The sequence below is a fragment of the Rhea pennata genome, chromosome 10, assembly GCF_028389875.1.
Source record: "Rhea pennata isolate bPtePen1 chromosome 10, bPtePen1.pri, whole genome shotgun sequence".
NCBI lineage: Eukaryota > Metazoa > Chordata > Aves > Rheiformes > Rheidae > Rhea > Rhea pennata.
Genome location: NC_084672.1, coordinates 15,499,699 through 15,519,872, shown reverse-complemented (window position 1 = coordinate 15,519,872; position 20,174 = coordinate 15,499,699). Strand labels below are relative to the sequence as shown.

The 20,174-nt window shown below is 40.3% G+C and overlaps 1 protein-coding gene across 2 annotated transcripts in view; it reads left to right on the top strand.

Moving 5' to 3' along the window:
• RFX7 (regulatory factor X7) overlaps positions 1-20,174 on the top strand; it is a 58,389-nt gene that overhangs the window by 21,823 nt on the left and 16,392 nt on the right. Inside the window, exons 2-4 of one of the 2 annotated variants that reach the window (XM_062583868.1) lie at positions 5,092-5,125; positions 13,087-13,169; positions 13,951-14,073. In XM_062583868.1, the coding sequence (XP_062439852.1) occupies positions 13,964-14,073 (110 nt within the window). In that variant the 5' untranslated portion in view covers positions 5,092-5,125; positions 13,087-13,169; positions 13,951-13,963. Of the gene's footprint in view, positions 1-5,091; positions 5,126-13,086; positions 13,170-13,950; positions 14,074-20,174 lie in introns of those variants that run through there. The other variant, XM_062583867.1, reaches the window with a different exon arrangement.

The following is a 20,174-nucleotide window of genomic DNA, read 5'->3' as shown; positions in this document are numbered from 1 at the left end:
TTGTCTTGTGTGACATTTGGGGCTTGGGACCTTCATAGTGGGAGCTGTGCACCAGTCTCCTTGGGGGGGGGGTGCTGTCCCTCTCCTTCCAGATGCAAAGCTGTGAGAGCCGGTTTGCCGGTGCCACCTGTGCAGGGGGGCCTGTGAAATGGGGATGCTGCTGCAGTTGACCCATGCTCACACAATGTGTTTACTGTGCATACGTGCTTCTGCAGGATTTGTTAGGCTGCTACCTTTAATATTAAATGGTGAACGATTTGCAACCAAAAAGCTGATAAGGGTTAGTTCCAGTGACTGCACGAGTTCTGAGAAGGCATATAGGGTTAACTGGGCAGTAGCTGGTAAGTTTGAGTGCTTTCTTTCTCCCCTCCCAATTACCTTCCCCTTTCTGGTCTCGGACATAAGGCTTCTCATATCCCTTGTGGTTATATGGCTTCTACTATTTACAGCGTTAAGGAAATGCTAAATATTCTTCGAGCTACAGGATTCTGCCACCTCTTGTAATACACTATTCCCATATTGCTTAGAGTAGTTAAGCTACCTGTTCCTGAAAGTAAGGTATTGCTTATTTTGAGAAAGATTGGTAGCATCAGGTTTTATGCCACTTCGGAAAAGATTAACTCTCATTGCCTTCTCTTCAACTTTCCCTTCCATTTCTCCCTCAGTGCAGAATAAACTTATCTGAGCACCTGAGAAGAGAACACACTCTTCATTCTGCTCATGCCAAGTCAGGGCCATTAAGATGGAGCTGTTTGAGTAGAAAGACATAAATAGGTAAGGGAAAGCAGACACACATACTTTCGCATAAGATGGAAGAACAGTTTGAGGAAATGCTTTAGTCCCTGTTTTGTGTATGTGTTTTCTTTTTCTCTTTCCTTCCCCCAAAGTATCTTCAGGAGTTTGTCACTGTAGCTTCAGCATTTAGGAGCTGAAGTTATTGCAGCATTCAAAAATCTATCAAAGGTCTCAAGCTGGTCTAAGACCTAAAGGTTAAGTCAAAAACCAAGAATGTTAAGACCAGCTAGAGTCAGCTGTCGAGCAAAAGCTGCCACCCTGTCTTCCTTGAGGAGATAAAGGGCTGGAGGTCTCCTGATCAGAGTGGGCTTTTACAGAAGGGAGCTCTCTTAAGCGTTTCTAAGCCACAGGCTAAGAAATGCCCTTTTCTGTGCTATTTTAATAGAAACTGGGCTCTTGTTTTTGAGAATTCTGCCTGATGGCTAGTGGTATTTTTTTCAAAGGTGTGTTTGAGTCAGGCTGTAGTTTTGTTCTGCACAGAGTTCTTGTTTTTGGCTAGGGTTTCCCTTGACAGTAGAGTGGAATTACACCTCTCTTGAGTATTTTAGTGTATCTTAACTTTCCAACATGATAGCATCCACCTGATAAAAGTTTCATCATTAATTGTGATAGTCATTAATTTTTTTGTCAAAGTTTTGATATATAGTTTTATACTCTGACTCTTATGGTAAACTGAAACCTTTTGCAAGCTGATAATTTGAGAGCAACTGTGAAAAGAAGTGTTTTTTTATTATTGCTCGTAGGAGACAGCCTATCCTAGATTGGAAAAACTTCCTTCTTATCCCTAGATAAAATTGCTTGACTATGCTTGAATTAAATTTTAGTTATAGTAAGTGCATTAGTTTATTTTAGTCTCTCAGGGAGACTTTCAGCATAAAGAACTGCAAAAGAATGAGTAATGTTAGCTGTGCTTTTTGGTTGGGGCTGATTAGAGACATGTAGATCACAGCAAGCCCCTGGCTGCTGCTAGAAGCAACTGTCCCGGAGCAGCAGTATTAGCTGTTGGCTTATAGTATAATTTCTGTTTTTAGTCTTCAGATGGGCTCAGGTCACTAATAGATTCAAATGATTATTTTCATTGGTGAACACTTCTGGTGCTCTCCTGCAGCTGTTACTAGACATGTAGCAAAGTGTGTGGTTAACAGCCTCCAAATGTAAGAAATAACATCATGTAGGGCTTGATTTAGCCGTACTTCTGTGATTGCTGTATATTGGAGGCCTACAGAATTAACAGATGCTGGAAGTTTTCCAAGACAGTTGACCAAATTAAATCTTGGTGCTGGTAAAAACTGAACACAACTGATGCAATTACTGTAGCTGAAGGATTAAGTAGTGGATGCGTTTCCTGGAGACAGAAGCAGACTTATTTGTAAACTAGCTTTCAAAATACATCTGTCCCGTAAGCCTGCAAGGGAGAAAGTAGGGTAAAGTAAACAAAAGTGCCAGATACATTACAAATAGAATAATAGTTCCTTCACCACATCTGTCACTTGCCCCTTTCTTTTTCTGGTATAATGGAGATGGTGCATCTTGTAAGTTCCCCAGGTGGAACTTCTTTGGGCGATATTCAAGACTCTGGAATGGTCACTGACCCAGCAAGTGCCCAGTATAAAGGCTGTTTTTTTAGAGTTGCTGCTTAATTTTGGTGTGGAGCATGCCACTGGTAGTAAATAGGACTGCTTATTTGAGTGGACAGAAGCTTTGTAGCATCAGGGTATGCTCGATTGTGCTCTGGTTAGGGTGGAAGAAACCTCAGTTTACTAGTAAGAAATTTTAACAATGTCTCTCCTAATAAACTAGGGAACACGGAACAGGAGACAAAAAAAATTACTATTAAGCGGACATTCTGCCTACTTAACCCAGAGGATCGTTTGCCTTTTAAAATGTCATGACATCTGCTTACACATTGGAAGATGTGAACTTCACTATGCTTTTTGTGCCACTGTTTGGCAAAAAGGAAACATTGTTCCTGCTCATCAGAGTTCTGTACAGGAATTGTGTGTGTGTGCATATACATACATATATATATGTGTGTGTTTATAAAATATGGTATTCACTGGTCCTGTTATTGCTCTTCTGCTTGTCCTTCCAGGCACTGTTGGTCAGTACTGTGGGAACAGAGGTCAAAACTAGAAGAGCCTGAAACAAATTTGAGAGTTCTCATTTAGTGTCTCAGACTGATTTCTGGAGATAAAAGAAGAGCTCTAGGGGTCTCCTGCCCAGTTGCCTCCTGAAAAGAATGATGCGCCTCTTTCTTTTTGCGAGAAGAAAATAAAATGCAAGCAGGCATGCTTAGAGCACAGTGTGACACAGTCTAGCAGGGCTGTGCATTATGCTGGCCAAAGCATGTTTCCCTGAAAAATTTAACACATAATGTTTTGTGCAAGCCTGTAGAATACAGGCTGTATTCAGACTGAGTTTGGTCTGTTCATCTCCTTGCATCCCCTTACCCTCCATGCTCCTTTTCTGCATTAAGCTAGCATGTGAAACCAGTAGCAAGGTTTGGGTACCAAAATGGACATGTATGTCTGAGCCCATTGCCATGAGCAGTGCTTTGTAAGAGAGGCTCTGGGCCTGTAGCAGCCCAGGGAGACGTGATGGAGACACAAGGCAGGGGAGCAGAGTGCATTTCCAGGTGAAGGAAGTGCTTGTGCCCAGAACAGCTGAATCTTTCTATTGACTTTTGTCAATGTGCCTTGATCAACTTCGAGTTTGAAGCAGTGATCTCCCTTAGCAGCTGCTACAGATTTCCATGCTTGGTGTCATTTGATTTTTGTAGTAAGACAGTGGTTTATGGAGAGTGAGATGACATTTGGGTGCTCTTTTCCTTCTTCACATACTACGTTAGACCTAAGTCCCTTCCTCTCGGCAAAGAAAAGCTTGCATTTTACTGTCTTTAACACTCTCTTCTCACAAATCTGTGCTTTATCCGTTCTTTGTCATCCTTGAGTGTCTGCCCAACTGACTGTCTTCTCCCTGTGCAAAATCAAATGCTGATGTATCTGCTTCAGTAGATGCCTGCTCCTCTTGAGCAGATTTCCTGTTGAAGCTTTGGTTAAATTGTGTTGTTATAGCTATACGCAGTTCTTGTGTGGGAATGGGCACTTCCATATCAGTAATAGTAGCTCTGGCAGAACAGATTTTAGAGCTGGTTTCAAAATCAGGTACTGTACCCGGCCAGACAGCCTAGCTCCTGCCTCTTTGAGCATCTGGTACAGCAGTGGATGTTGTTTCAGTAGGTCTTGTTCCTGTTACCCCTCTACTGTCCTTCCTCCTGATACTAGAGACATTTGTTTTCTGTGCTTCTTGCTTGTGATTTAACATTTCCATCAGATACCTTACTTGATCTGTCTTTGTGATGTAGCAATGCCTGCATAAGAGTAAATTAATTGATAATGATAGGCTTTGTTCTGTGTTAACAGCAGACTGAATTGTATTTTATTCTAGTGGGAAAAGATTGCTCCCTAAACTCAGAAACTAGTTGTTTTAGTGCATGTTCAGTAGGTGTCCAGCATTAAAGACTACTGTGTTTTGCACATTAAAGCTCCTGCTTGTCTTCCCAGCAATGATAAATACCTTCAGATGATGCAGAGTCAGACCAAGCATGTGAAATACAGTAATCTTAAGGAGCACAGAAGCTGCTTACGGATGTGTTTGTATGAAGCATAATACGTTCCATACCATTTGCACTCCTTGGCACATTTACTGAGGTCATTTATGGCATATTTTAATTTCAGCCTCCACCTAGTCTCTTTTCAATAAACCAACTGGGAAGTAGTGAGATGAAAGTGGAAAACTTTGTCAGTGGAATACCAACTGTGCCTGCTTTTTAGAAGCTCTTTGGAAAGCTATAAATAACTGCCTTGAGGTGGTGGGATTTTTTTGAAGGAGTTTTTTTTTTTCTTTGTGTTCAGAGATGAACAAGTAAAACACATCTGAATTGTGGAAGAGCGTACAATAACCTGAACTCAGTGCTGTGAAGTAGTGACATCCATCCTGACAGCTTGGCAACTTGGGGTAATAGCTCCCAAATGCAGTGATGCTTAATTAAAACATACACAGTTTCTTATACAAACAGTTTTTATATAAAAGAGCAAAATGGCAAGTATTCTGACAAGCAATTACCTTTGGAGTGACTTTCCACAAAAAAGTGGCAGGATGAGTATTCTTCCACAGATTAGCAGGATATTTCACAGCAAGAGATTAAGCCTTTAGCAATTCTAAAATGTAATATTTTGTCATTACTGTTTAGATTAATTCAAGATTTCTATTTTCTTTTTCTTTCCTCACGTCTAGCAAAACTGTACAATCTAAAGTGGACTGCATTTTGGTAAGTACAACTCCAGGATGCTTTTTAATATTTGATAAAGTTGTAAGACCAAAATAGATGACTCTGGAGACTGGCAGCTATTATGAAGCTTTTTCTTGGCAATACTTTAATGTACTGCTGCTAAATGTGATCAAAAGTAGTCCCATTGCCAAAAGAATGTATGATGTGGGTTTAGTGTTCACTTTCAGAGGAGTTTTGCCCTCTTCACAAACCAGCAACGTGATGACTATGCTGGCTATGGTTTCTACTTGTAGAACTGTCCATATAGATAAGGCATGGAAAATGTGCCCTACTGCTTTTGTAAGTATGATTATATTCAATACAGGGTTGTGTATTGCACAGATCAGAATCCACTAGAAGGAAATTGTGCCCTCAGGTTCCATTGCTCTTTTGACTCTGTTGTTATAACAATGATTATTGCCCTTAACTACTTGTTGCTGTTTATTTAAAGCAGTTGATTAATGGCTAATATTGCCACGTAGGGAAGGACCTGTATTGAACTGTGTTTGTACAAAACCTGGCATGCTAATGTCTTGATCCATGAAAATCTTGCAGGTGCTATAATTGTCAGATTTTGTTTCTTTAAATCCTGTCAACCTCAAAAGTTGCACACCATTTTAGGTATTTCCTAGAAATGAGCAGTGCTACACGTGATATTCAGTTATGCCTCTTAGGCCAGAGAGATGTGCCATTTTTGAAGGAAAGCTCTTTAAATGTATAAGCATCTCCTTCCTTTGTGCATTTAAAATAACAGGATCTAGACTGTCAGATTATTTCTGGGAAGCAAATATCTAGGACTATCTTGAAAAGTATTTTTGCCAGTTTCTTTAATACTGAGCAAGCTCTAAGTTTTTTTTTCTATCAGAGTCTGAGTTCATAAATCTTAAGGCCAGAAGGAGCTACTTACTCTGACTTTCTATCTTTGGCATTTCAACCAGAAGTACCAACAGGCAAGATAAAAAAAAGTGACACAGACAACCATCTGGATACTATCAAATAAAATCTATGCAGCTGAGTAGAGTAGGAATACCTTAAAGTCAAGTTGTCAAAGGCTGATTCAGGTGGTGTTAAATTTTTTCCATACAATGTTGTCCAAATATATCGTGTCCAGAGCTTTAAAGCTAATTGTATTGTTGTATGGCGAACCAACTTTGGACCCAGTCTTACCTAGGCTTAAAAGAATTCTCGGCTGCATCCAACTAAACAAATGATGCAAAATGTCCTTTTTTTGTTCCCCTCTTTATTTTTCAGTGGCATCTATGGACATAAAGTAGATGAATATAAGATCTTGAATTTGTCATATGTTAGCCTTTAGCGGCAAAAGGGCAAATTGTGCTTGCAAAACTACTTAATGCCAGCTTTTTCTGCAGTACAAAATAGGAAGTGGGAAAGGAATTGTTCTGTAGCATCAGAGAAGGAGTAAATAAGTAGCAGGCTAGTCTGCTTCTTGGAAATCATTTTTAAGAAGATGAGAGTACAGTAGGGACTATTGTATTAAATAGACTGCAGACTTGTGGACCTACATTACTGAAATTGGGAGTAGATAGTTACTTGTTCGTCTGAGCCAGTATTTCCACTGACTTGTATGGGTCACTTGTGACCATCCCTGAGACGGGCAGGCCATTTTTCTGAATAGTGCCCTTGCACCTGAAGCAGTCTCCATAGCCTGACTTTGAATAGAGCAGCGATTTTCTGATGGTCTGATTTTGTATTTCTAATGCTTCTGCGCCTGCCCTGCTGATGAGTTCATAGGAGTCCCATCAACAGTGGCAAGGCCATTCTGCGGTAGTAGAGGTTAGATCTAATGCTCTTCAGATGGTTAAAAAGGCAAAATCCAAGATCAGAGTAGTTTAAGGAGGTAAACGTGAAAGCAAGGTGAACATTCCAGAGGGGAACATTCTGGTATCTGCAGTTTCTGTGGTTTTGTAAAGCTGTGAGCTGCCACGTAAGAGTCTAAAAGTGTTTAAAACTAAAAGGCCATGGGTAAATAGATCTAAATTGCTTGTTAGGAGCTTCGTTTCAGGCCTATTACTTTTTGTTCCAGAGAAAGTAAGTGAGCAGGCTCCTCTCTGATACGATACATATGGGTTTGTGAAAGTATTCCTACAATTGGGGTATTCAAACATTGCGAGTACCCAACTACCTGGAGAGAGTCCAAGTCCAAATTCATGGCCAGGTCCATGCATTGCCTTTAAGTGCATGTTCTTACACGTTGGGTTCAGATAAAAACCTTGTCAGAGTGTTTCAAGCAGCGTCAGTCTTAGGGAGCATGCAGGGACAATAGCTGTCCTTTCTGTTTCTTTCTTTTACCCTAAAAAGGAGATCTGGGACCAGCTTTCAGTTATATTGGAAGGGTGCTGATGATACCTTAAACCATTTAAACTTCATCAGTTTGTCAACAACCTTAAAATAAAAAACAGCAATGGAGGAAAAAGTCGAACTATGCTTACTGTTGCTTGTGTCTGGCTGCACCAGTCCCAGCCATAGCACACACAGTAGCACACAAACACTAACAAAAGGTGCTCTTCAGCATAGAGGCTGCCTGCTTTGCAACAGGGTAACAAGAAGGAAAAGAGAAGAGACAGAGCTGATGGCAGTGGTCTTTGCTGTGGGGGCAGCAAACAGCAGAGGACTATAGAGAACAGCTAGTAGTAAGGGTGTTTGTACAGGAGACCAAGTTACCTGCCTTAACTTCTGTGCTGCACCGTTCACATTCTGACATATTGTCAGGTTCTGGAAGATCATAAGAAAATCATTGTGTGCTGTGCAATCCAGAAAAGATAATTAGCAAGGATTGTGGTGTAAACAGCTATTAAAAATTCATTATAACATCTTTTTAACTGTAGTAAACATGTCTAGAAGTAGATCCTCTTACGACTTTGCTTGTTAAATTTGTTGCCACATACTAATTGAACTCTTGAACCTGGTTTAAAAAATGGTATGATCCATATAATCACTTAGCAAGAAGGTTAAGTCTTCTTTCCTTAATCTACTAAAAAGAGGTCAGTGCTGGTGAGAGATTGCTGGATCAATGGCAGTAATAACCAAAAGCCACTGATTGCTGGAGCAGTTGTAGTGCAGGCAGCACAAATACCGGCTCTGCTGCTGTTGAGGCAGTGTGCCCGTGTCCTGCTGCAGACAGAGTGGTTAGCTTGTCACTTCTTTTTGTCGCTACAGAAAACAAGTGCTATGAAGCTTTGGCAGCTGTACTTGGACACTCTGTCAGGACAAAGCTGCCATGTATTTTTAGGGCTTGTTTGGAATATTTAGCACCTGAAATATGTTTCTGTTCCTTCTGTTTAGATACAGCACATCAGATGTGTTTATTAGGAGCTCTTTTTAAAAATAATAGCTTCTGTTTGAAGTATTAGCAATCTTACAGCTATTTTCCATCTTGATCATGTTTCCAACAAACCATCTGACCTTGAGCAAATTATTTAACCTTTACTTTTTGCTTCCCTTATTCAAAGTGGGGAGATCACTTGCTTGGCTGCTTTGCTATTCTTAGTCTGACTGTTCAATAATAGATGTTTGTTCTGCTGAGATATGACAAAGTTTAGAACCAGTCTGCCGCTAGGTGCAAGTCACATTGCCACTGGCATAGCCTTTCTTTACATTCCAGGCCTGAGAGTTTGGTTAGAGTATAGTTATATGTAAATACCCAAAATGTAGATCTGAATATGAAGCTCAGTCAATTTTCTCTAAAATAGTAGTATTGCAAGAAGCTTGCAGCAGTGCCCCTGGCCATTTACTCCTCTTCACCAAAACTCTTAAGACAGAAATAACTTGTAGTTCTACCTTCATTATGGAAATGTAAAATCGTTCAAATTTAATGGTGTTTATCGCTGTGTTAATTAAAGAAGCAGTAACTCCACTCATCATTCCTTGTATCAGTAGTAGTAGTATTCTTCGTCTTATTTTACAATTTATCTGACTGAATATTTTCTTCTTTAAAACAATCCAGAAAAAGCAAGTTCCCTGGATATTTCCATTGTAATTCATTCTGACAAGTTTAGGGTGAAACTTCCCTACCAATTGAAAGCTGCCAGCAGATCAGCTGGCTCTGTGATACTGGAGACTCGAGTTCAAATCTAGGGGTCTCCAGTGGAAACATGAATAAATTCATGTTTCTTATATTACAAATGAATTCCTTAGCTGCATTCTGGGTGGAGCTGGTGTTTCTGTCTGTGTGCCGTGAAAAGTTTCAGTGGCTAGTTATTGTTACTCAGAATAGAACCAGATGTCAAAGACTGCTATTTTCATTTAAAAAACAACAAAAAAATTATTTTGACCATCCTGTTTTTCACAACTGTTTATTTGCTCAAACAAAATGCCAACAAGAATGAAGAAAGTTGCTTTTGTTCCTAAGAGAGCCTTGTTCTGTATCCACATGAGGCAGCAAAAGGACAGATTCATTTGGACCAGATCTGTGCAGCCGCTGTTTTGCAAAGATGAATGGCTCTCTGGTTTAATTCCTTGGCTATACATTTTGTGTGTTTCTTTTGTGTAATTATGACTATTGAAACAAACAAAAATCTCAGTAAAGAGACTTTCTTCTTGATATTCTGCTTGAAAGTGTTTGATCTGTGAGTTCAGTGTTTCTGTGTCAAAGACAGATATCCAAGATATTTTTTTGTTTTAACTGAAGGAAAGTTGTGACATAAGTGTGAACACGGTCTGTTCCACATTTTCACTGAATCTTCTTTCATTTGATGTGGTTCCAGTTAGAAATTATAGGAGATGAACATAATGTGTGAAGACCTAAAATAGCAGAGGTGGTGCTTTGTGAGGGCTTTACACCTTGGTGCTGCAACCAATTTAGCACTCTTAAATAGCTTTCCAATGCAGCCTCAAGAAGTGTGGTTTATAAATAACCTTTGGAGCATTAGACATCCTTCATTTAATTTGACAGAGAGAATCAATCCATTAAGATCAGGAAACTTTAAGCAAACTTTTTGCTTAGATCCTTTTAAGTAGTGGGAAAGGATTCCCCAGACTTTTTTACATTCTCTGTGGGTTTTAAAAACTACTGTAGCATAAGCTTTAAAGAGTTACACAAAGGGGAATATTTTTCCAAGAAGATGCCAGCCTCACAGTCTTCTCTTGATGGTCTGACTCTTTTCCCTGCTGTTCCACATAATACACAATTTTGATTTCCACCAAAGATGATATTGACTATTTTTTTAGGAGAAAAAAGACACTTTATATATTTGTACACATAAATGAGTAAAAAAGAAAGAATACATCTCCCTTACCACAAAGGATGAACAAATCTTTTTTTTTAGATTTGTTCTCTCTCTTCTTTTTTCCCTGGTCAGTGATTCCTAGTTGATAGGCTGGGTGAAGTGATCCTCTGCTTTACTGTGTTTTTATAATTGCATTAAGAAATTGGAAGTTTTGATACTTTGAGCAATCTCAGTAATATAGTTACTGAGTTTGCTGGAGACTTGGCACTGAGAACTGGTAGGTGTTGGCTGAGGTTAAAAAGAAATTATACTTACCAAGGTTATGAATTAAACTTGAAGAGTTTTAGAAACATTTGGAAAAAACAGCATAAACAAAACATAATAGTTCTGTTTCCTGAATCTACTTGTGCCAATTGCCAGGTTCGATCCCTTTGGTGCAGCTGCTTGGTTTTTAAGATGGTTAAGTCTAAATAGATTCAGGCTCATCTAATAAGCTTAGATTTAGCTAATTATCACCCAGGTAGGATTACCTTCATGAATGGCCTCTGAATCCTAGCTGCATGTTACTGTTCCTCTCTCCCTGAAGATCCTGCCTCCAGCACTCCCCCAGACACTGAAGGGGTTGTCCAAAATGTGCTGCCAGTGGCAAGGGGTAGAAAAAAGTGGATTTTCAATGAAAACAGTGAGATAAAGTTTATTACCCAGCTTTTTTTGTTGAAGATGTGAAAAACTCATAATCCTTGGCTGTCCGAACTCTGGGGATGCAGTTTTGCTGATGAGTGAGTTGCTGGGTAGCTTCCACTGTCAAAAAGGGTTTCTCTCATGTAATCCCAGACACATATCTTTGGTTGACATATGTTGTTTCTCAAGCAGGGGGCTTCGCTGAGGTTGCCCACGTAGCCGTGCCTCTGCCGCTCAGGCAGGTCCTCCTGCCCCCGGCCCCTTCCTTCTGCCAGAGCTGCAGCTCTGGGGCTCGCACCCACAGGAGGGCTAAGGGGGTTTAGTATTTCCTAACCTCCTAATATTTCCTTAAAAAACTCACCCTTTACATTGTACAGGAACACATTAGACTTGAAAGAGAGGCTATCTTCCAGGTCTTTGGTCACTGCATGGATTTACGCTTACCGTGTGAGGTTATCTTCTTACCTGAACCACGTCCTAGGGTGTGCTTCTCTGGCATTTGCCATTTAAACCTTTTCTTGAAGAAAAGGAGATCTAATAAATGCAAATTTTCTTGCTATTGTTCTATTTCCTTTAAATTTTTTCATTGAAGGATTTGTTGCTGTTTTCAGTAATTGGTTTGTTAAGGGAAGACCAAAGGCTGTGATTTGTGTGGAGAGAATTTTGCAAAATACACCCATTAAGAAATTGCTTTTTGGATATTTGGTGGCTTAAGCACTGTTGCTGCGTAAGCTGCTGTAAAAGCCACACAGAAATCAGTGTCAGCAAATTTCAGGAGTTTGTCAGAGAAAAAGTCCAAATGTTGTGGTTTGATGCAGCGTATAAAAGCAACAAAGCTAGCGCATGGTACCTGACTGCTGCTGGAAATGTTTCTGTTGGCTCTGAGAACGTCTGTCACGCTGCTGGTGGCCCACTTCTGTGAAGCTGTTTTATCATCATGTTAGACAGCTGGGATTAGAAAGCTCTCACGTTCTCCATGCTCCCTCCCCAGGCAGCACTTTCCAAGCGGCGCCTGCCGGTTAGGGGACCCCCACGTTCGGGGCAGCTGCCAGCAGCGAGGAGGTAGGAGCTCCTCTGTCCTCGCCCGCCGGCGGACCGTGAGCCTTGACCTGGCTGGAGCTTGGCAAAGGCTCTGCCCAGCCTTTGCTGCCTGGGGACCTCTGGCTTGAAATGGAGTTCAGGTTTTTAGTTTCTTCGCTCGATTCTGTTCACTGCTGAAGGAAACCATCAAGTCTCAAGGGCCATTGCTGCTGCTGCCCCTTTCTCCTTTAGAAAGGCTGCGTTGGTTCCGCAGCGTCTTTCCTTTGCTCCTTGCTGCAAGGACACAACCGATAAGGCTGAAGTACATACTACAACTGATTTTCCTGTTATTTCTCTGTCCATTTAGCTGTTCTGGGATCACCCAAAAGCTAGTTCATTTGTGGTAGTCATGGTTTGCTCTGTCACGTGAAATCCCCCCCGCCCCAGTGTGTCTCATCCTCAGCTCGTGTGCTTTGGAAGAGCATAGGAATCTAGTATCATAGGGATTTTTGTCAACTAAACACTGTGTTTTCAGTTTCTGTTTGATCATCCTGATTTCCAAAACAAAAAAAACCTATATATATTTTAAAATGTCTTCAGTGAAGTCTGCCACATTTAACAATTACTGTAGTGAGTAGATCACAGGATCAGACCTGGTCTTGCTTTGTTATCGAATAGCTGTTTTCTGATGCTACATTCTCGTATGGACTCTGAGAATATAATGAACGTTTTCATGTTATATGCCTGGGTACAGAAGTGATCAGTTACAGTTCTTTTCCAGATTCTGCTTTTGTTGCATATGAGTTTTGTAACAGTATACAGGAGCGGTCATTGTAGACCAGTGTTTTCTGGTGTGTAGTGGTTGGTGTGCATGTAGGAAATCAATGGTTTGCTCGCAGAATACTCACAGTCCATTCTTTCACATCAGTAAATACTGCAGGTATCTGGAATACGTTTTTGTATGACAGGTTCTAGCTCTCAAACTCAACTGTTATTGTTTGCTTCCCCATTCCCTGTTTTTTTTCCCCTCCCTTCTACCTTTTTTTTTTTTAACAAAACATTTTTGTTATCTAGCAAGAAGTTGAGAAGTTTACAGACCTAGAGAAACTCTACCTCTACCTTCAGCTGCCTTCGGGTCCCAACAATGGAGACAAAAGGTACTTGTGTGATTTTTATTTATTTATTTATTTTTGTGTGTGTGCGTGTATAAAGGAAAGCAGCTAATTCTGTAAATTTTATAACTTCCTTGGGACTCACCTGTTCAGCATGCATTTACATGCTGTGTTTGATAGAAGCAGTCTTTAATAAATGTTAAGGACTTTTTTTTCTTTAATTTTTTTTAACTTTGAAATCTGCAGTGCATTGTAAACATAAATCTCCTACTACAGAAGGCTCACAAGAGAAAGTGTTCTGCAGCCTAAGCATGATTATTCTTTAGCTTTTTATGTCAGAAGTGGTAATCTAGCAACACAAATGTGATAGAAGGGGAAAGAAAGAATTCATGGTATTTCTGGTAACATTAGTTTGATTAAAGTAAGATCTAGAAAACCAACCTGGAGATCACAACATCCCCAAATTAGCACAGGATAATTATAGGCAGATCGGTGCCTACTGGAAGCACTCTGAGCTCTGCTGAGAAAGTTGGATGTTTCAAGAGACTGAGCAGGCAGAAGCTCAGGTGGTCAGTAAGAAACAGTTATTTTAAGAGGAGAAATAGCTGAACTCTCACCCATTAGAGAAACAGTGTGTGGAGTCACTTTGCTAAATTGTAAGTGAATCAACTGGCCACACATGAAGGAAGAGCTGAATGTGTGAGGTGCTGGCCCTTGTTCTCTCTGGTGTTTCTCCATCTGTGTAGGTGGTCCATTTTTAAGTTTTGTAACCAAGGAGGAGCTATAGAATGAAGTCTCTTATCAGAACTGTTTCTTTTTTCATTAGTGATCAGATCTCCATGTCATCTAGCCGTGCGCAGCAAATGCATGCATTTTCTTGGATACGGAATACCTTGGAAGAACACCCTGAGACATCCCTTCCGAAACAGGAGGTTTATGATGAATACAAGTGAGTGCCCCTAAACTGAGTTCGTATGTGTGGCTACAGCAAGTTCTGTGACACAAGCTCTACAGATACTCTGATGTACACATACAAGCGCATATAGCAGAAGTAGGCCTTGGTCACTAATGTAGCTAAGTGTGGTAGCTACAGTGAGGTGAATCCTATTCATTATTTCTGTCACTGAAGGTAGTTAAAACTCTTTAAATACTGAAATTAATGTACAAGTATTTCTTAACAAGGAAATATCAGTATGAACATTTTTTTTTTGGACAAACAGTGGCATTCGTGAAAAGCATTGATTATTATCTTAGAGTACGTTTTTGGTCTGGCTTTATGTACATATATACACATACATGTACGTGTGTGTGCGTGACTGCCTTACAAGGATGAAGGATTGAATTTCAATTTTCCTTCTGGAAATGGAGCTATTTGAAGCCTAAGATCAAGCCCATCATACCTTTCTCTCTGGAATAATGCATGAGTACTGAACCTTCCTGTGGTAACCCTGATTTCTATGAAGGTGCAATGTATCTGAATATGTATGGCACCAGTAACCAATCCACTGCAAGTCTGTGCTGTCAAGTCTCAAAGCTACCATGCAGCAAGGAAAGCGATTATAACCAAGGGAGACGGAGTATCTGATAGAGATTGGATTTGAATTCATTTACAGCATGTTCCCCACAGGAGGAGAAAGAAAAAAACAAAAACATAGCCCAGTTGCTTGAAGATAAATGAGAATAACAGATCTATGATCTAGTATGAGTATTTCCATAATCTGAATGATTACAGTAATTTGCAGGGAGCCGAGTCCCTTTACCTCCTAAGCGCCTACAGGATTCAGCCCTTAGTAATTGTTACTGCTGGGTTTCCCTATGTGAATACTTTATTTCAATTAGCCCTCTCTGGTAGAGCTTTTTTACACTGCCTGAGCTAAAACATGATGGCATTAGCTTGCCTGGGGTTGATAAACATGCACACACCTATTTCTGAAATCTCACCATCGACTTGAGCAGTGACGCAGCCTGGAAACATGGCCAATAGCGCAGATGTGCTGGGCTGGCCAATCCCCGCACAGACAGCTACTCGCGCAGACACAGCAACAGCCGCAGCAGCTGCTGGGCGGCAGAGAAGTGGAAGCGTTATTCTTAAATATATTTCTTATTTAATAATTTATGGCCTGCTTCAGCAACAAATCTGCTTGGCTTCCATGCTGTGCCAAGCTGCAGATGCCCAGAAAAAATCATCATCTACAGATTGTGTAGTGCGAAATTTGGATGGCTTTTCTATGTAGCTGCATCAAGTATTTGTGTATTGTTTTTTTTTCCTAACAAAATAAGGGTGGTAAGCAAATTTTAAGGAAAATATCAAATGTTTGGAATCTGTTCTCCTTTGAAAGCATCTGTTCTGTTTTTAAAACACTCAGTTTCTCTGAATATTTTCATGAGTTATTCTTACACACCAACAGAAGAATAGACTCTAGAGTGGGAAGTGGGGAGAAGACATATAAATAGATATGGGAGTTGGTTTTGATAAATCATTTTCCTTACCTAGGGGCTTTAAGACATATCAAAACTCGCTTTTGTCTCATTTATGTTACCATTTTCTCTGTTCTACTTAAAAAGGTAAATGTTGCTTGAGTTCAGAGTAAGCAATTTTATGCATTCTACACATAAATCAATGCTTCAGAAGCATGCTGCATTGTACTAGCATCTCAATTCCTGCTGTAAACTTTGTTCAAAATAAATCTTACAAAAATACTGGGCTTCTATATCACCTCTCTCTCTTTTTTTTTCTCTCTTTTTTTTTTTTTTTTTTTTTTTTTTCCTCCTGTTGCACTGAAGTGAGACAGACAGGTGCTTACACTCTACACAAATCCAGCATTGATTAAGTGTTAATAGCACTGCCAGCTCCTTTGCATTTCTGTAGGCTTTTGTCTCTGAACTAATTCAACACAATGATTCTTCCTTTCTGTATTTTTTTCTATTTTCTTCTAATTGTAAGCCCCATCTCTAGGTAAAATGAATAGATTTGTCTTGTTTTTAAAGGGGTAAAATAAATGAAAAATGCATCATAAGATAAGGTGGTAGTGCTTGAGAAGGTTGAGACCTCACAGCTCAAGTTCACACAGGAGGTAAATAAGAGATAATTCACCTCTCCTGTTGGCATTGTTGTGGTGCTGTTCACACTGACAGAGTAAGTTGTGCCATGAGAAGATTTATTTCTAAAGGGGGCAGACATTTCTTCTGTCAGCTTTGTTTGAGACTTACGGGAGAATACAGATTAGAAAATACTATAGGGACTCATGGGGTGCTGCTTAACATGTAATACAGCATGCAGAGAGTAGATGCTTCTGCCTGTCAAATCCTTCCACTGTTTTCCTGCAAGTCAGTTTTACTGAGGCATCTTCTCCCTGCTAGTAGAAATTCTTTCACAGGAATCCAGGTGAAGATCTAGCTAAACTTAGAGAATTAGGATTTAGAGTCTGAGTACAATCCTGCAGTATTTGTGCACGCAAAACCCCCGTTTGCCCACAAAAGGATTTGTTGAGCCTTCAGTAAACATTTGTGTCCTCTTTCTTGCTACTACTGCAGTGATCCAAGGAATGAAAAACGGATCATTCATATTCGTTTGGTGTCCGAAGATTCATTTGATACACTTAAGTATGGATTAGGAGGTCTTTGAGTCAGCCTGTGTCTCTTCTAGTCTGTAAATTGTTGATTTGTGCTTTACTGGCTGCTGGGCCTGCCACTTGATGTATAGGTTGCATGTGCTTAGTGTTAAGGATGTTAACCGATGAGTTAGAGGAATATTCAGAAGCTAGAATAGAAGGCGGCAGTGGATATAGGAATACTATGTATGTGAAACAATGCTCAAGAAATATGTTAATCTTGTTCAATAACACCTGACTAGTGTTTATATAATACTGCCTGCTAGGAACAGTGTGGAACTTACTGCGTTGTCAAGTCTGCTTGTCGCGAGCCACCGCCTATAGAGTCCCTCTAAAAGCTGATCAAATTCTGTCTAAAGCTCCACCGCTGCTGCTGCTGTTGGAAGTCTGACCTAGAATTTTACTGATTTAAAAACTCTGATGGTTTTAAACTTTCTGGTTTCTGTCCTACCTCATTTGAAGGATTCATTTCTGTGCCCACATTGTTCTTCTGCTTGGAGAGAGCCAAGCTCTTGCTAAGGTTCTTCACTCGAATCCATTTTTAGAGACTGGTTGTTTTGCTGGTTTGGATAAGCCAAGGTCTTTGTTTCGTCTCATGTAATAGGCTCTTAATCAATTGCTATTCACAATAGTCTCTCTGCACCTGTCTTGTGTTGAATTCATCTTTCTCGAATGTGGCAAGCAGAATGCGTACAATATTCTGTGTGAGGTTCTGCCTGCACCTACAGTGACAGTAATACTGTCTGCCTCATTCTGCTCTTGTTTTGCACTGAAATTGTATCCACCTTTTTATCAGCTGCTATTGATAGATCATAATTAATAACAGGATGACTAATACATCCATTTTTTCATTTGCCATATTCAGTTGATGAGTGCGTACTTAACAGCAACAACTCTTGTTAATTCTCGTGTGTGTTATTTTGTATTTTGAACTGTTTAATTTATTCTTTTTCTATTCCTTCATCAACGCTTTTCAGCTTTTTCCTGTAACAACCTAATCACTTTCTGTATTAAAGATGCCTCCAAACATTACAGAATGAGATGATTTTGCCACTTTTATGCTGACATCTTTAATACAGCATTAAGCAAGATCAGTAACAAGACAGATTTTTTGAGGCAGTGTGTATGTAGCTTTTCTCTGGCCCTTCTGTTTCAATACAGTCTGTTTTCTCCATTTTATCCAGTTCCTTGCTCAGGAAACTGTTCAAGCTGGACTGTAGAGTCCAGTAGTCTTTGCTGGCTTTTAGATAATCTTTTTGGTCATTTAATTCAAGTCTACTCTCATTGTGTTTTATGTCTTGAGTACATTTAATTTGAAGATCTCACAAAAAAAGGTAATTTTCTTGCCAAATTTGTTGTGTAGGGGAGCTCTGTGCAAAGGAATACAAGCAGCTGTGTGTCCACTGTGGTTCCTGCCTCTGATTAGAGCTTCCCTCCCCCATCCGTTTCCCACTCACCCTTCGAATCGGCAGAACCGCTCCTGGGCTCAGCAATGTGCCAAGAGTGCAAGTAGCAGGGAGAAGGGCTGCAGGCAAGAGACTCCTGGTATGTGTTGTCAAGTCAATAACAGACCACAGATGGACGTGGAGGGATCTCGACTGAGGCAGGAGAAGGAGGGGCCATATGGAATGATCTGTCTGAAAACTGAAATTACATGATAATAATAATAATAGCTTAGAAATCACAAGCTTGCAGGAGCTGCCAGTATGGATACAAGGGGACTGTGTAACTGTGTGTTTATTGCTGCTAGCAAGTAATTGTCCTGAAACAGATGCGCAAGACTTGAGGAGCTGATTTTTTTTTCCTTTTGTATTTATTCATTTTTCTCCTATATAGAGAATAGTTTTTGCTTTAAAATTGATTGACTGATAGGCTCCTAATCCTCTTGTTTGCTAAATTATATTTTTCAGTCAATGATATTGCTGACTACAGCAGAGAAATTTAGAGAGCCCTCCTTGCATGCTAATTGAGACTTAATGTCCTGTAATCAGCATGACCAAGTGACAGTGTCCTACCTTTTGAGATTCTCCAAAGTGTAAATTTAAAATCTGGTGGAGCATGGTAAGAGGCCACAGCAAAAGGCAAATAGAGACCTGTCTAGAACAACATTATAACTGAAACAGCTTCTGATTCCTAAGAAGGTGCAACAAAGCTGGAGAAGTATCCATCCCACTATATTAAGTTCAAAGGGACTTGTCCAGAAACAAGATACTGTGACTGATGTTCACTTTAATGAAATTTGGTGTATAAATGGGTAAAAAGTATTCAGCAAAGTTTCTGGATGTCCCATGCAGAAACATAGAACAATTAAAGTCAGCAAGGGCCTCTGGAGGTCACCTGGTCCAGCCCCTTGCTCAAGGCAGGAGCAGCTTCAAAGTGCCATTTGGTTGCTATACCCAGTCAATGTATGAAGGATAATTAAGCATTGGAACAGGAGCCCAGAGAGGCAGTGAAACCTCCATCCTTGTTTGTAAGACTTGGTTGGGCAAAGTCTGGGGCAGCCTAGTCTGGCCTCCAGCTGAGCCTGCTTTGGACTGGAGGTCGGACTGGAGCCTTGCCAAGGTGCCTTCCTACCTGAAGGAAGCTGCGATGCCATACGTCCAAGGATGAGCCCCTATAGCCTCTGTAGGCTCCATTTCCCATGGTGAGACGTGCTCATTTTGAATACCTTTTTTTTCCCCACTACTTTCTCTGTTTCATTCCTGACCTTCTTTTAAATAAAGAAGGGTGATAGTCTTCTCACAAGAGTTAGCTGAAAGTTTCAGCAAGACTAACTCCTGAGTTGCATTGCATTCAGTTTTTCATCAGCTTTTGGAAGGAGAAATGTAAGTTTGGGTTTTTCTTAGTCTCATGGACAATGGTCTCCTATATACAGGTCTGCAGGTGACATCTCGTGGTTTGGGTGGTGGAGGCCAGGAGTGGTAGGAAACAGCTGCAGATGAGCGTTGCAGGGGAGTGTTAGAAACAAATAGCATAAACCTTGCTGTTTATCATCAAACAGGATATTTGTGGTGATGCTTTCCAAGTGAAGGATACCCACCTCCAGGAAGAGTAAGAGCAGCAGATACTTGCTCTGTAATAGCTAGGATTTTGACAGAAAAAATAAATGAAGTGCAGTATCTCACAAACTGTATACTGCTCTACATACAGCTGAAGTTTTTTGCTCCCTTTGACCTACTTGGATGTAAATGTCATTATTAATTGTTACAGTTTTAATATAACTGCGATGATAGGAATGAAACTTCTGTTTTAGGAATGCTCTTGGTCTCTCTGTTCCCTTCTCTTCAAGCAGAAATCTGTTTGCGTGTACATACCTGGTTAGAGTAGCAGGCAGGTGGTGTAGGAGGTCATTGTTTTGTTGGTCTCCTGCCATGATGCTGTACAGGACTGTGCAAAATTGCCTCTTTTTTTTCAGAGACAGGTTGTTTTTGTGTACGTC